The 15,123-nt window shown below is 42.2% G+C and overlaps 2 protein-coding genes across 2 annotated transcripts in view; both read left to right on the top strand.

The window, feature by feature from the left end:
- Positions 1-273: 273 nt before the first annotated feature.
- On the top strand, positions 274-4,481 carry LOC141913134 (uncharacterized). The gene is made up of 2 exons (XM_074804591.1): positions 274-408; positions 1,122-4,481. The coding sequence occupies exon 2, from the start codon at positions 1,132-1,134 to the stop codon at positions 2,833-2,835; it is 1,704 nt and encodes a 567-aa protein (XP_074660692.1). The 5' UTR covers positions 274-408; positions 1,122-1,131; the 3' UTR covers positions 2,836-4,481.
- A 607-nt stretch (positions 4,482-5,088) lies between these two features.
- Positions 5,089-15,123, top strand: part of LOC141912506 (homeodomain-interacting protein kinase 2-like) — a 33,087-nt gene continuing 23,052 nt past the window's right edge. Inside the window, exons 1-2 of the mRNA XM_074803747.1 lie at positions 5,089-5,251; positions 6,484-7,543. Coding sequence (XP_074659848.1) covers positions 6,498-7,543 — 1,046 coding nt within the window. The 5' untranslated portion in view covers positions 5,089-5,251; positions 6,484-6,497. The remainder of the gene's footprint in view (positions 5,252-6,483; positions 7,544-15,123) is intronic.

Genomic DNA, 15,123 nt, shown 5'->3' with positions numbered 1-15,123 from the left:
TAATTCCCGATTAATCAGTTATTGCATATAATTAAATAATGAATAAATTGTTGGTACATATGCAGTAGTGTAACGAAATATCTAGATATCTCCGGTTGAACTTAATTGACCTTTTATTATTCACCATAAAATTACCCGATCAAACATTTCAAAATAAAGCATTAATTTGCAAAGAATTCATGAAAATTGCATATCGAGAAATTAAAACTTAACGTTACATAAACATTTGAAATACGGGTTAAGAAAAAAACACGGAATAGGACTTTTGTTTGGGCCGGTTTTCACATCGACCTTTTTATTCTCGTCCGATCTCGTTTTGTTACGGTAAAGTTCGAGATTTGGCGAGTAAGTGTGGTTTTTGAAAAAAAATTCATGGTCTTCTAAGAAGAAGTACAATACGAGTATTTGGTAAGCCTGTTTATTCAATGATTGGCGCGTTTGCTTTTAAAGTTTTTGGTACATGGTAGAATTTTGTTTTCAAAATGGAAAGAAACCGTCTGTGCAGTGTGGGCCTTGCTTGTGTGTGTGTGTGTGTGGTGTGTTGTCTTCTCAAAAAAGAAACTTGGGCCTAGTTAGGCCGATGGGTCGGTCCAGGATCGCCAGAGACACCATCTTCCCTCTTTGGCAGTGATTGAACTCCTCGCTCGAGTATACCGAGGAGGACATGCACGCTGCTAGCGTAGCCTAGCCAAGAACTCCACCTCCTCCATCATCAGCAGCCAATCAGAAATCATCATGTTTTGGGTTAGCCTGGATGATTCCAAAGTACACCAACCAGCAATAAAAACATGTCATAATAGACTACGAAAGTTGATTCAACAATTTCCCTATCTGGATATCTGGGAAAAGTCAGGGAATTTTATTTTCCTTATTAAAACGTCAGGGAATGGTCCAGGAATTTTGATTGCTGAATCGGGTATAAAATCAAACAGTTTCCGACTACGTTTTATGGCCTGTATGAATAATTGATCAAGTCAGGGAAAACAATGTATATGTCAGGGAATAGTCGGGGGGGGGGGGGGAAGGCAAAGCGAGTCAAATAAAAGTGGCCACCCAATGATAGGCCTAGTTCAAATCACTTTCTCATTCATTTCATGGGCGTTGTTGTTTTTGTTTTTCAGAGTAGAGAGAATGGCTGATAATTTGAAACGTGATTCTGGTCACAGTTCCGGAGGCGCGACGGGTACGGCCGCGTTCGGCGGCGGAGGAATCCTCGCTCCTAACCGATTCGCGGCGAATCCATTCGCTCGATCGGCCGCCCACAAGACGGACATCGACGACGAGAAGAAAGATCGACCGATCATCGCGCCGGCTACGTTCACGCCGATGTTCGGCGGCGCCGGCGGTTCGGATAAAATTTCGGCGGCGAGCGGAGAAAAAACCGCGAACGCGGACGACAATTCAACGACGTCGCGAAACAGCATTTATTTACGTCCGTCTGCATTGAGTTCGAAAACTGTGAATTTCGGTAAAGGTTTTACCGCGACGAAACTGAACTCGTCGGATAGGGGCTTTGAAAAAGCGGCATCCGAAAACGTGGCCCCCGTCAATTCCATATCGACTTCGTCGGAGCCGGTTCTTTCGCCGCCGAAGTCCGATTCGAAATCCGACGAAGCTGTCGACGAAGCGACGGCTCAGACGACGACCGCCGAGGCGACGTCGCCCGACCAGAAAACCGCGGACAATCAAGCGTCGAGTAGCGGTTTCATTTTCGGTAAGAATTTAGGCGAACGGGTTTGCGGCGTCCCGAAAATCAGCGACGGACCGAAAGAAGCCGATAATCCACCGCTGCCGTCGACGTCGTCGTCGGATTTACGCGGATCCGGTTTCGTGTTCGGACGAAATATCGCCGAAAGGGTAACCGGAACGCCGGCTAGTCCGACGGATTTGGCGTCCGGAAACGAAGCGTCGACGAGTAGTAAAACGAGCGGCGGCGGCGCGGGTAGTTTATCGAGCGGCGCCAGTTTACAGTTCATCGGCGCGAATAACGTGTCGTTGAAAGATCTGAACGCGGATTCGTCGGACGCGATGAAAAACGGCAACGTCGCGACGAGTCCGTCGACCGACAAGACGACGACGTTGGCCGAATCGGCGTCAGCGTACCAGGCGAAACACGCCGTGCAAGAATTCAACGAGGTTCCGACGTTCACCGGCGAGGAGGCCGAGTCGAACGTCTTGCAGATCAACTGCAAACTGTACATGTTCGAGAAGGCGACGCACAACTGGCTGGAACGCGGTCGCGGACTGCTGCGTTTGAACGACAAGTCGGCCGACAACGACGAACCGTTTCATTCGCGTATAATCATACGCATGCACGGCACGTTGACCGTTATTCTCAACACGAAAGTCTGGTCGGGGATGATGGTCGAGCGCGCCAGTTCGAAAAGTATTCATATCACCGGTCAATGCGACGATGGTATTCGCGTGTTCCTCGTTATGGCCGGCTCGAAGGACATCGATAATTTATTCGGCGCCGTCGATTGGCGCGTGCAGCAACTTAAGATGACCGAGGAGTCGAACCACGCGGCGTCGGCGGCTGAAACGGCGCCCCAGCTGCCGCCGTCGTCTACGAAGAGATCGATTAACGAAGAAGATGATGACGATGACGAGGATGAATCGAACGGGAATACGAAACGAGAAGCGAAAAAACTGAAGAGCGACGTCTCGTCGTCGGCGACGCAGGGAGCGGCGGCGGCTCTCGATCCGAAAGAACGACGTGAAGTCGCGCAAGATGATTCGAACGATAGTAGCAGCATCGATCCGGAGGTTTCTAACGACGGAACGACGCGACCTACGCCGCCGGCGCCGACTAAAACCGAAACCACGTCGTCGTAAGCACCGCGCGGCCCTCGTTTGATAACGTCGTCTTTTAATAAATATGAAAATCCGGATTCTACTCGATGGGAATACGGCGGCGGAACGTCGTGAATTTCTCCTCGAATTGACGCCGGAAAACGAGAATCTATTTGATGAACGGCGCGTCCTGCGGTTTTTCCGAACAAGATATCTGTGCTGCGATCGAAACTGAATAAACAGCTTTCCGTCGTTATACGATTTTTCGAAATGCGGTGTTCTCCGTACGCTGGTTTTTCTGGGGGGGGGGGGGCTACGTTGATTCTTTCCTCGAATAACGTTGTTGACGACGGACGCTAAAGATTTGGGTCGGGGATTTGAAGTCTCTTCTCGAAAATATCGAAGATTAAGCTGATTTTCAGTACAATCTGCCGCTGTTACGCTGTAACTAACTACTGGAAAAAGCAATAATCAATATTGATAGAACAGTGACATCAATTCATATACAGGGGCAGCAGACTGTTTAGGGGTGGATGCAGTGTTATCCACTAAAGGTTGTAGATGGGCAGCCACCCTTTTCATTAATGCATACTGCCCCTACCAGAGTGGATTTCAATATACTATCAATGTTGATAATTACTTTGAAGTATATTGAGCTAATGTGAAAATTAGAAGATTACGCCAAAATTAAGTTTAAATTGTCTGTATTTTTTGCGAATTGAAGCCTTGCTACTTCAGCAGCCACGATGTCATAATGTAGACCCTGAACGCTGGGATGTAAAATGGCACGTGTGGCCACACCTCAAAAACCTCTTGTGGAGAACCCTGCTAGATAATTGAAAATTTGATAGCGCAAAGTTAAACGATTCTTTGGTTTCAGTGGTTATCAAATTCGAACGATGTTCGAGAATCGCGTCTGGGGGTGTTCGTTGTGGTGTAGAACAATCTTGCATGACGATTCCTGAAAAATGTGTATTGTCTACTAATTACGAAGTCCAACAAATGTTTAAGCTGAAAATATTTCCAGCTCGGTATCTACAAGAGCCTATTGGATTATTCTGTTGCTTTTATCGATAATTACCTACTATGAATATTCGTATCATTTGCGTTCCATGATTTTGCTGTAAAAAAGAATTTTGCGATAACATTCTTGGAATAATTTGTTTCATGAATTTTCCTTTCTTAGAAAAAAAAGCGTGTTCCTGGGAAAGGGAACCTTTGATCGGTCTAAAAATTCTAGGAACAATGGTTGAAATATCAAGTTGTTAAATGAGTCCGATCAACTCGCTTCTATGGTGAGTTGTTCGTCTGCAAGAATGCTTAAATAAACTCAGTTTCATTTAAACTCTTTATTCTGAAAATACTCGTGATACCGAATGATGTAACTCAAAGCTTAATTGTTTGGAATCAGCTTTTGAGTTGGAATATTTGTGTTCAAAATTAGTTTTTCAAATAATCACAATTCTGTCATGGATTATGAGATAATTTTCATGCAAAATTCATCTGTTTTGAATACTGAATTATTCCCTTGCTTGAAAAATAGTCAGTTTCGTATTTTGTAAAAGGTGAAGGGCTTGGAATATGATCATTTATAAATTTTACGTTGCATGACTCAGAAATTCAGTACTTCTAATTTTTGTTAATGATTATTTACAGAGTGCCAGGAGTATTTAATCCTCTTGTATCATATGACCTAGTTCAGAATAAATTAAAGTTCTTTGGTTAATTCGTTTGTCTATTACATATTTTCTCCAGATTGTTTCGCCGTCTATCGGTCGATATCGTAACTAAATGGGCACATCGGCGATGCTGCCACCTTTAGGTAAATTCAGGAACTTATGATAGCGCGTGACGTCAAACATTGGAATGTTAGAACCGTAGGGGAAAATGGGAATCGAGATTATCCATATCTGGTGATGAATTGATAAAAACGCTCTACTCCGATGCGAGATCGTGAAGTTGATAGAAAAATGCACAATAATCTATTTTCTGCCCCATTTAAAAGCCAAAAAACCGAAAGGCATTTTAACGGGTCGAAAATAGAATCTAAAAATTTAGAATCACCCAACTCACGAAATTTCTCCGTTCATGTCAACGTCCGAAACGCTGTGGTTTCAGTTTATCGAACCATCCGTATTTTCAGAGGGATAATACATTAAATATTCAAATAATTTTATCGGGGATGAACGCCCGCGTTAAGGTTTTGATAATAAAGTCTAAATTGGATTGGATTGCTGCCCGTTTCCGAATATGCTTACGTCGCGCATTACCCAGAAAGAGAAGCGAGGAGAGAAAAATAGAGAGTGAGAGAAGAGAGAGACATGTTGTAAGCGTCTAGTACGGCTCGATCCGGAGCCTCAACCTCTAGTGTAAATATTTTTCGGGGGTTTGTACCGAGGATAAATATATATACATGCATCGAAACAAAACAAGAAGAAGACTAAGAGAAAACGATCAGGTTTGTGAAACGTAGTTGAATTCAAGGAACCCTGTTTATTAATCTTGTTTGTCTACGTTCCGACGACGTCTCGATTCTGCTCAGCTCTCATTGTTTTGAATTTTATTTCCTGATTCAGCATGTTTGTTTCGTGTTCGCGATTCTCATTCCCTGTTTCTAATTCATTCATGGTTATCGATAGCTTTTGTGATAATAATGAGCTTTCTGATTACTGGACTTACGAGGGGGGATTTTGACGACATGACGTTGATTAATTAATTAGTAGAACTGTTTATACTTTGGTATCCCGCCTGGACTGTGGTGGATTAGTCATCACCTGGACCGGACTATGGACTGGTTTAGTCAAAATAACTGGACGACTACAGTTTTAGTCAGTTTTGGCTAAGTATAGTAGGTAGAGTAAGGCCAACTGGTCTGGATTGCGATTATTATGTAACCTGGTTCATTCACACACCGGACTATGTGTTTAGTCAGTAACCGGACTATAGTTTAAGTCAGTTTTGGCTAAGTATATTCAGTAGAGTAAAGCCAACTAGTCTGGATTGGGATTATGTAACCTGGTTTGTTCACAAACCAGTGCGAGGTTTAGTCAGTAACCGGACAAGGAGGGTTTATTCAGTTGTGTAGTTGGTGTTAAAGTGGAGAAAGTCCTGCAATTCAATGTGATTTCTTAAATTTGGCGGTGCAGTGTTTTGAATAGTGTAGGTCTCGCACTTTGGCCTGTTCAAACATGATCAAAGCAATTTAAGAATTTGTAGCAGAGTCCCTACAACTCCTTGATCGGTTGAAAACAACTTCCGTAGACCAAGAGTGTTTTTAAAGCACAAGGTGCTGCCTTCAAACTCCTTTATGAGCAAAATACCGAAAACTCTTCCAATTTTGAGAATTTTGCAATTAGGAACATTGACCATAGAAGTGAAGTCAGCGATTGATACACCACCAGACTGTGTATGTTGGCCATATTAGAAAATATTGTGGAATTTACTCTTATTGTCTTGTGATGGATATAGTGATCAACTGATTTATATTCTGAATATAAATCAGTTGTATTCATTGCAATTAGAAACTTTGACTATAATAGTGAAATCTTGAGATTTGGGCTCAAAAGTTGTTGATAGGCACTGAGTTAAATCGATCACAATGAACCTTCGTATTTATAGATATAGGCCTATGATGTTGCTGGTTATAAAGTTTAACATACGTCTTTTATGTTTGTTTTTTTTTTGTTTCAGAGAAAAGGCTCCCGATGCAAACTAACCCTCGGAATTTCTCTTCACAAATAAGTGCATTCAGCAATTTTAAGAAGTTGAAAATCGAAACCGTGGCGCCGAGTCACCACCATAATGTAGTAGGGTGTTCATCATCTAACTATATGCCAATGCCACCCGAGAAGAATTTTAATTTTACGAACTTTAATTTCACGAGTTTAAGGAATGTTAACGCGGCGCCCGCCGCCGATCGCACGGACATCGCACTGGATGGTATGTCGCAAAACTACATTCGCGCGAGCACGATTAAACTATTGGATACGTACCAGCGGTGCGGGCTAAAACGCAAAAGCGAGGACCTAGACCAAATCGTAAACATTCCCGAAGTCGCGTCCGTCGCGAGTCACACGACGGCGCGCCATCGGTCGCAACATCATCACCACCAGTCCAACAATGAGGCCGCCTCGACGACGAAGGTCGCCGCGACGACGACGTCCAAAAACTCGTCGTCGTCGAACAACGAAGGCGACTATCAACTCGTGCAACACGAGGTGCTCTACTCGATGACGAGCGCCTACGAGGTTCTCGAGTTCCTCGGGCGCGGCACATTCGGGCAGGTGGTGAAATGTTGGAAGAAAGGGACCAACGAAATCGTCGCGATCAAAATCCTGAAGAATCACCCGTCGTACGCTCGACAGGGACAGATCGAGGTGAGTATACTCGGCCGGCTGAGTCAGGAGAACGCCGACGAGTGCAACTTCGTACGCGCGTACGAGTGCTTCCAACACAAGAATCACACGTGTCTCGTGTTCGAGATGCTCGAACAGAATCTGTACGACTTCCTCAAGCAGAACAAATTCCAACCGTTGCCGCTGCGTTCCATCCGTCCGATCACGCAACAAGTGCTCAGCGCGTTGCTCAAACTGAAAAAACTCGGATTAATACACGCCGACCTGAAGCCGGAGAACATCATGCTCACCGACCCCGTGCGGCAGCCGTTCAAGGTGAAGGTCATCGATTTCGGCTCGGCGAGTCACGTGTCGAAGGCGGTCTGTTCGACTTATTTACAGTCGCGATATTACAGGTAAGAGACTCTCGGGGGAAAATGTGAGAATCGCTGACAGGGTCCCCGCAACTCCTCGATTCCTTAAAACTCCTGCAATTCGAGCAAAATGTCAGAAACTCCTTTTTAAACTCCTTGGCTGGGTTTCATAGATGTGGACGAAAAATAGTCCCTGGGAATATTTTGAAGTTTGTCAGTTATAACCATGGTTTCTCATTGTTACTACGGTGGTTGTTACCCAGATTGAGGATTAACCCCTAGGGATAACTTTGATACTCGGTCTATGAAACCGGATCCTTCAGTTTTGAGAAATAGGCAATAGTGTCAAGTATCTTTCGGATTCCCTGTTCTGTTGAACCCCCCCCCCCCTTACTTCGCGTAGCATTAGATATTCGTTTACACTCCACCTGTAGGCCTACATGTGAAATACAATGTTCAATTCTGATTACTCATAAAACGGATGAATTTCACTGGTCCCGAATGATCCAAATTAAGTGGATTCTGCCGTAGTTAATGGGATTGCTGTCGATTGCTGTCGAATATTTATACATGATAAAAGATGTAACAATATCAAAGATGGGTTTACCATAGGAAGCAGAGCTTGTATTTTATGTACACCCATGAGAAAAATTAATTGGATCGGATTTTGACATCAATAATGAGGCCATTATCAAATTCAAACTCGACTTCGAGTCTGTCTTGATTACGAAACGTTTAATAAGGACAGTATTTAAATCAAATTTGACTTCGAGTCTATGTTGATTATGAAACGGTATTTAACACACTTGCGTATGGACGTTCTCGGAATTGACACCACGCGGTGGCGATGAAGTTTATCAAACAATAGCTCGTCTGTGCGTACAAACGATCGACCGACGTCAACCGATAACGATCTTATCTACATCTCTCCCGATGATTGGCTAGGGCACGTCGAAGTTCACGCCGATTATTACGAAGATTATTACGAAATTGAAACGACGTAGCGCGGCTTGGCTTAAAACTCGGGATTAAAAAAGTCATTTTTAACCCGGGGCTGTGTTGTCAATATTTAACGACGACGCGACCGTCAGGTTCAGGGACAGGCCACCTATTCCGTTAAATATTCGAGCAGTTCTATTTTTCGCGTGTTCCGTGCATGACTGTCATAATAAAAGCTATGGCTTCGCTCCCGATATTTGGTAAAAACAAGCGAAATCTCGAATGTCTTGGTCAACTTGTCGGTCGTCTTGCATACGGCACAAGCTCGACAGTCTAACATTATTAAAAAGAGGCAAATAAATATTTAAAAGTGCGGGCTTCGAATATGTATTTGTCTAGGAAATTGAAAATTTTGAAAATATAGAAATTTCCGCTTTAAATTTTTTTCATATTGAATTTGTTATAGGTTTCTGATTTAAGTTCGTGTCTGGCTATTATTATTATTATTTTATAGAATCTCGACAGCGATCATGCAATCTCTTCAGATCTCGGTGGTTCTTCGAAGTTTAGGACTTAAAAACGAGTTTATCAGACTAATATTGAAGTTAAGCGTAGAAAAAAGTTTTAGAATATATAATTAGATGAAAGTTTTTGGTACGATCAGATTGACATTAGTTTGTACTGAGTTAATTTTGCAATGAATAAATGTAGGTTTCTGATAAGTCAGTTCATGTATCGGGTCTGTATAATGTAGGCTATTGTAATAAAAAAACAATCTAGATGATTCTTCGGTGCACTGTTATACGACCTATATTTGATTGGATCATGAATAGCGTTCAGAGAAGTCACGTGTCTGTCTGCTGTTTGTACTAAATTGATAATAATGTAATCATTTGATGAAAACATCGTATGAATTCATATAGAAATTTCAGGGAATTGGAAAAAATATTTCCGAACCATTTCTGTGTTGATTCACGAGACTTGAGGCCTACAGTGTTGGTTGTCTATGCATTGAACATTAAATTTCAATTAATTTGCGCTGAAAATTTTTCGAAAAAAAAAATTTCTCGACTCCTAACTCATGTAGGGCCTGATAGACTTTTCTACTCATATATACTTTGATGATTTTATGGCCCTTTCATCTGGTAGAGCGTTATCTCGACGCTCGGCGAAGTATTTCTTTGATTCACGAACGCGTTTTGTACCTGAAAAGAGAAATGCGAATAAAAACCGCTGAACGTTTATCATCAGCGGTCGATAGGTTTTTGATCCTATCAACGTGAAGCGTCTATGAGACGACAGCGATGCCGATCGGTGTTCAGTTCTCTCTTTATGATTTCATGATGGAGCAGTCACGTAGCATTTCAATCATAGGGTCGATCCGTGTTAACTTGAACCGGCGGCGGGCTAACTCAATTCATTCTCGATCGAGTTAATCCGTGGGTAAGCGTTTAAACAGGGTACCTATAACTCCTCGGTTCCTTCTAAACGTACACTTTTAAAAGGTGCTGAAAACTACTTTGATTTGAGCGAAATGTGCAAAAACTCCTTGAATTTGGAGAAAAAGGCGATTAGAAATAGTTGTAGTTATACGGTAACTACGCCTTGAATAGGGGCAGTTGGACCAGGACAATCACGGATGAAGTGTTTATCAATGGTTACTGCTTTTCATGAAAAATGCTTCGAGGCGTAAAATTGCATGGTCCATGTCGTCTGGCGTGGACCTCACTGTTTTCTTCATCCGAACTAATGTGTTTGCGATTAATTTCTAATAAATTGTCGCCTATGATGAAGGATCACAGGTCACTAACTTCCGCCATCTTTCCTCGTGAATCTATCTACATCATCATCGTGGTGGTTTGTACAATAATTGTATTGTAATGCGTTTATAAGTCACATATGTTGATCAATGGTGTGCTGTATATATATATATATATATATATATATATATATATATATATATATATATATATATATATATATATATATATATGTATTCGCTGCTTGAAGAGTACCCTATACTGATGTATACAGCGTCAGTGTTGTACATGTGTATATATCTCTTATGGCAGTCGTGGTCGTCGTTGTTGTCATTGTATTCAGGGATCGTCCTATCATTCTGTAGTGTTTTTTATAGTATAAAACAGCTGTTGTTACTTGGTGAAACACTGCGCGCGCGATAGACATGAAGTGAAGGAATCCAAAAGAGAACCCAAAATATGATCATGATAAACAATGATTAATAGAGTCCCTGCAATAAGGGCAGGGATTCATGGCGGTCCTTGGTCCTTCGAAGTCCTTAAATGGGGAATGGGTCGATTCAAGACTGCCTCGAGTGCGATGGACTGGGCTCCATAATTCCTTTCATAATCATTGTCAGGTCCTCGAATGGCATCGCCTCACATAGTGATAAATATAATTTGAAACCTTTGGTCACAATTTATCAGATATAAGTAGGTCTAGTACATAAGTACATTATTCGGTCTAACATTAGTCTGATAGATGGATCCAATGAGAATTGGGAGTCCTCTAAAAGAATGCCCTGAAATCACCCAAAATGGTGAGTCAAAGTCCCCGAATCGGAGACAAAAATGTCCTTGCAAGTAATGAAAAGTCAGGCTTATATATTGTCTTGGTTTTTTCACGTGACTATGCCTTATTGGTGGTTACATGATTACATCGCAGCAGACCGTCGTCGGCGGAAGTGTCGTGAGTCCTCCTGGTTGACTTAAATTATGTTGTTATGTATGGCAGGTTTTTAACGTTACTATGACGTCAAGTGTCAGACCTCTAGTGACGCAGCCAAACTGAACTGTGAAATAAAAACTGACATAGTTGACATTTACCTTAGATAACAATAAGCAGTGAGACCTAGATCTATTTATTACATCCTAAGTCATTACCTTAATCCTGTGTCCTATCTTCGAAAATAGTTCGATGGATTATAGGATGTTTGACGATGAAAAAGTGACGGTGCGTTCGGACTCAAATGAACCTAGTCGCGATGTTCCATGACTTACTGAAATACGACCAGATCGAGTCGCTTCAAACAGAATACTCATGAACGCGAGGACTTTGTATGAAAAACCTTAATCCATGTGCGAAGTTAATCCAATTTTCCAGAACGGAATGTTTGGTTTGTTGAGTATGAGGGTGGCCACTTAACCTTGAAATCAGGGAATTTTCTTTTCTTATAAAAGGTCAGAGAATTTTGTCGAGAATAAGCTGGAAATCTGGGAAAAAAACTAGGGAGATTTGTAGAGATTGCTAGATCGCGCGTAAAATTGAAACAGTTTCTGTCTGTGTCTTATGTATTTGACAGTGTTAATTGATCGGATTCTTAGTAGATCGAGACAGGGAAGTGGACCCCTCAGCTGCCAAAATGACACCGAGTTTAATGAGATGAGGAGGTTCATTTCTAGAGATATACTTTTGAAAAATATCACCGCACGAAACTCGATCGCTTTCTCGTGAATTTTCTATTCTGACTCATTTGCGAAGATCAATTACGAGGAACGAGTGTCTCGGTTTATTAACGTTAGATCCGTATGAAATCTGGCGCCGTCACTGAACGCGAGCGCGGCGCGATTTGTCAAATATAAACGTCATTTAGAACACGGCAGGTTGATTAGGGGACAGTCGTCTGATTATTGATAGATTCTCAACATTCGCTTCGTGTTCGTTTCAGCGGTTCGTTCAGGAATGAACCGGATTTCGGGCAAATGTCGCAGATCGCTTGTTGTGAAGATTTTGCCCGTCTGGGCCTAAATCAGATCGTTGAATAAACCGCGATCTTGGCCCGGGTCGACCGTAAACGCAAGTGCCAAATGGCTGCGCATGAGTCGGACCAGGCCTGTACCTTATTTTAGCATGGAAGTGACTCACATGGTTTATACCACAATACCATTGTGTTCGGTTCTAGAAAGAGTGAATGATTTACGTGGTGACAGCTTTCCCTAAGTAAGCACAAACTTGACTCGGGTCTGATCCGGGCCAGTTTGAATCGGCCAAAATCATCTCCGTGTGATCGCGGCAGCTATAATAGCTTATATGTTGTTACCTATGGTAACCTGTTCATAATGCACCAGCCTTATGTTTCTAGTGGTTCTCTCTCCTCTCTCCAACTCTCTCTCTCCTCTCTCTCCTCTCTCTACGTCTCAGACATTTCAGTATCAGTGTATTTCTATTCTCATCTCGCGAGCGAAAACCTACATTACACCTGAACAGTGTACACAGGTGTGTCTATGTCTGTGTGTATATGCTTCTATGCTGCTGCCACTATTTTCAGTAAAGAATTATGTATCAATAAGTAAAAAAAATGAAAAACCGTTAAATGATTAGACAAAATCACTGGTTCATGTCGATCTAGGTATCAATATGGGTATGGTTATTATTGCGAGGCCCTTGTGAAGGGGGTTGTGTGTTATATATTCTAATAGATTCATTATTTCAATCGCGTATTGGGAGCTGTTCGGAGATTTTAAGTGGTTCCATCGAAATTGAAAAGTGTGCGGACATGATGTATATCGCGCATGTGGTGTAGATTCAAATGATATATACATGGAGCGTGTCGTCATGACAATATCATTGTTATATGAATGATAATGCGGGTGGGAGGGCTGGGGCCAGGTGGTGCGCTGGTGGTCGTTGAGAGGTTTGAGAACTGAACGCTCGACTGATCTGGCCGTTAATTCATCAGGTGCTTGATGGAGAGAGTTCACGGAATATAACAGTCGATGATTAGTTAGTCCCAATTGCGGACAAAGGATTATGATGAACATTTGTGACGGTTCCCAGGGAATCACGTGTTCTCAGTTTGTCTTGTCGTTATACAGCATAAGAGCTACGAGCAATCATGAGCAATCATGAGCTTAGGGCTTCTATTAGGGCAATCGTTATTCAATATAGTATCCACCAATAGGATCCAAATCTTTGTCGTTTGAAATCTTTTTAAAATCCGCAACCTATTCGACGTGGTTGCTTTATCAGGACAGAAATGTCTCTCCTCTTCAGGTCTCGTGAGGTGCACAGTTTCGAAGCCTGTACAAAACGGTGGTTTATACCTGTACACTATACAATTGTCACGTGAAGCTGCATCCGAATAAAGAGTTATAGGGGGAAGCATCCTGTATGATGATGATGATGATAATGATGATGATAGTTACAATTTCAGTCGATGATCTGCGGCAATTTGCGCACGGTTACCGTCGGTTGCGTTTACGCCGAAGTTCCGAACGCCGGCGTAAATTACTTTTCCTTCTCAAGACGACGAGGAACCCCCGTACCACTTGAACCAATTCCATTCCGACAATAACGCGGCGTCGGCGGTGCCCGTCGTTATCGTTACATAATCAACATGATTTCACGTCTAGCGTTGCGTAATAGTAACTCCTTCATAAACTCCTCTCCTACTGTTGTGTACAAGAACGAGTTAAATTTCGTAACCAATCGCGACCAGATTCTATCAATTTCTTGCCAGTTATGATTGCCGATTTCGCCGAACTCAGTTTAGTAATAATAATGATGATAATAATTCGGTCTAAATTTCATATAGAATGTGCTCATTGGCTTTATAACATGTATAACGAGACAAGAGAACAAGTTTCATTAAAATCTTTAACCCTTTCAGTGCGGTGTATGAATCAGTGATAGATTTTGCTAGTACACCGCAATGGGGTGTATTGATGTTATAAGTAATTAGTAATTATCTCTCTTGAAAAATGGCCGCACCTATCAAACATAGTGAAATAATAGTAAATAACGTTACACCGCGCCGCGGTGTAGACGCATTATAATGGTATTCCTGTTATTCAAGACACTAGGGTGGAATTTTAAAAAATTTTCAAATTATCTCCAGCACTATAGGGTATTAATTAGTCAGCACTGAAAGGGTTAATGAACAAATGGGTTTTCTGCCTAGATCTAAAAACATCGATTGATGGACTAGATCCCGCGCTTGCTGGTCGGTTTGCCCTTTCGGTGCGATTTGCTCTAGTGTTCGGATAATCGTTCACACCTTACCCCCTAAAAAAAAAACTTTCAATTCGTTCTGAATTAAGCGTCGTCTCGATTTTTGTGGAATTGATTCGTCGTGAAGCGTGCGACGGTCGAGTGTTGAACGCTTTGATGTTTTATAAGCGCTCGGCTCGACTGTGAATCACTCACGCGCCATTTCACCGATATATACTCCATCGCAGCCGCAGCCGCCGCTGGTGATCGGCTACTGCTGATCATTAATCAATTCATCTTCAGCAACGATAGTTTTTAGATGGATATTCGCTCGAAATCCGGCGTCATTGTCCGAATCAACGCCGGAGACACCTGGTGGACCCAAGGATGCATCGATCAGTCCTCATTGTCTGTACTAATTGATCTCTTTAATCCAGTATTCCAATTTTATAATCTTTTGCAAAAAGATCCCTATTTCATAAGGTATTTCGGAAGCCTAAATAGGTCCTGTTTGGTAGAACAAACCTGAATGGAAGGCTAATAATAGAAGGGGAACCATCAGGACCCAGTTCCACAGTCGCGAGTTAAGATTTGACCCTGAGTTAAAACATTGAAAATGAACTAATTTTAACTAAAGAGTTAACTCTAACTCAGAACTGTGGAACTGGGTCCAGTGTTTTACTTTGAAAACCTAGGTGTATACCTTTATTGTAAAATGGCCCTACTAGCTTCAT

This window comes from Tubulanus polymorphus, chromosome 11 (assembly GCF_964204645.1).
Source record: "Tubulanus polymorphus chromosome 11, tnTubPoly1.2, whole genome shotgun sequence".
NCBI classification, from domain to species: Eukaryota; Metazoa; Nemertea; class Palaeonemertea; order Tubulaniformes; family Tubulanidae; genus Tubulanus; species Tubulanus polymorphus.
This window is presented reverse-complemented; position numbering and strand designations above follow the sequence as displayed.

Coding starts and splice junctions, on each gene's coding strand:
- LOC141913134 (XM_074804591.1), top strand. CDS start 1,132: ATGGCTGATAATTTGAAACGTGATTCTGGTCACAGTTCCGGAGGCGCG.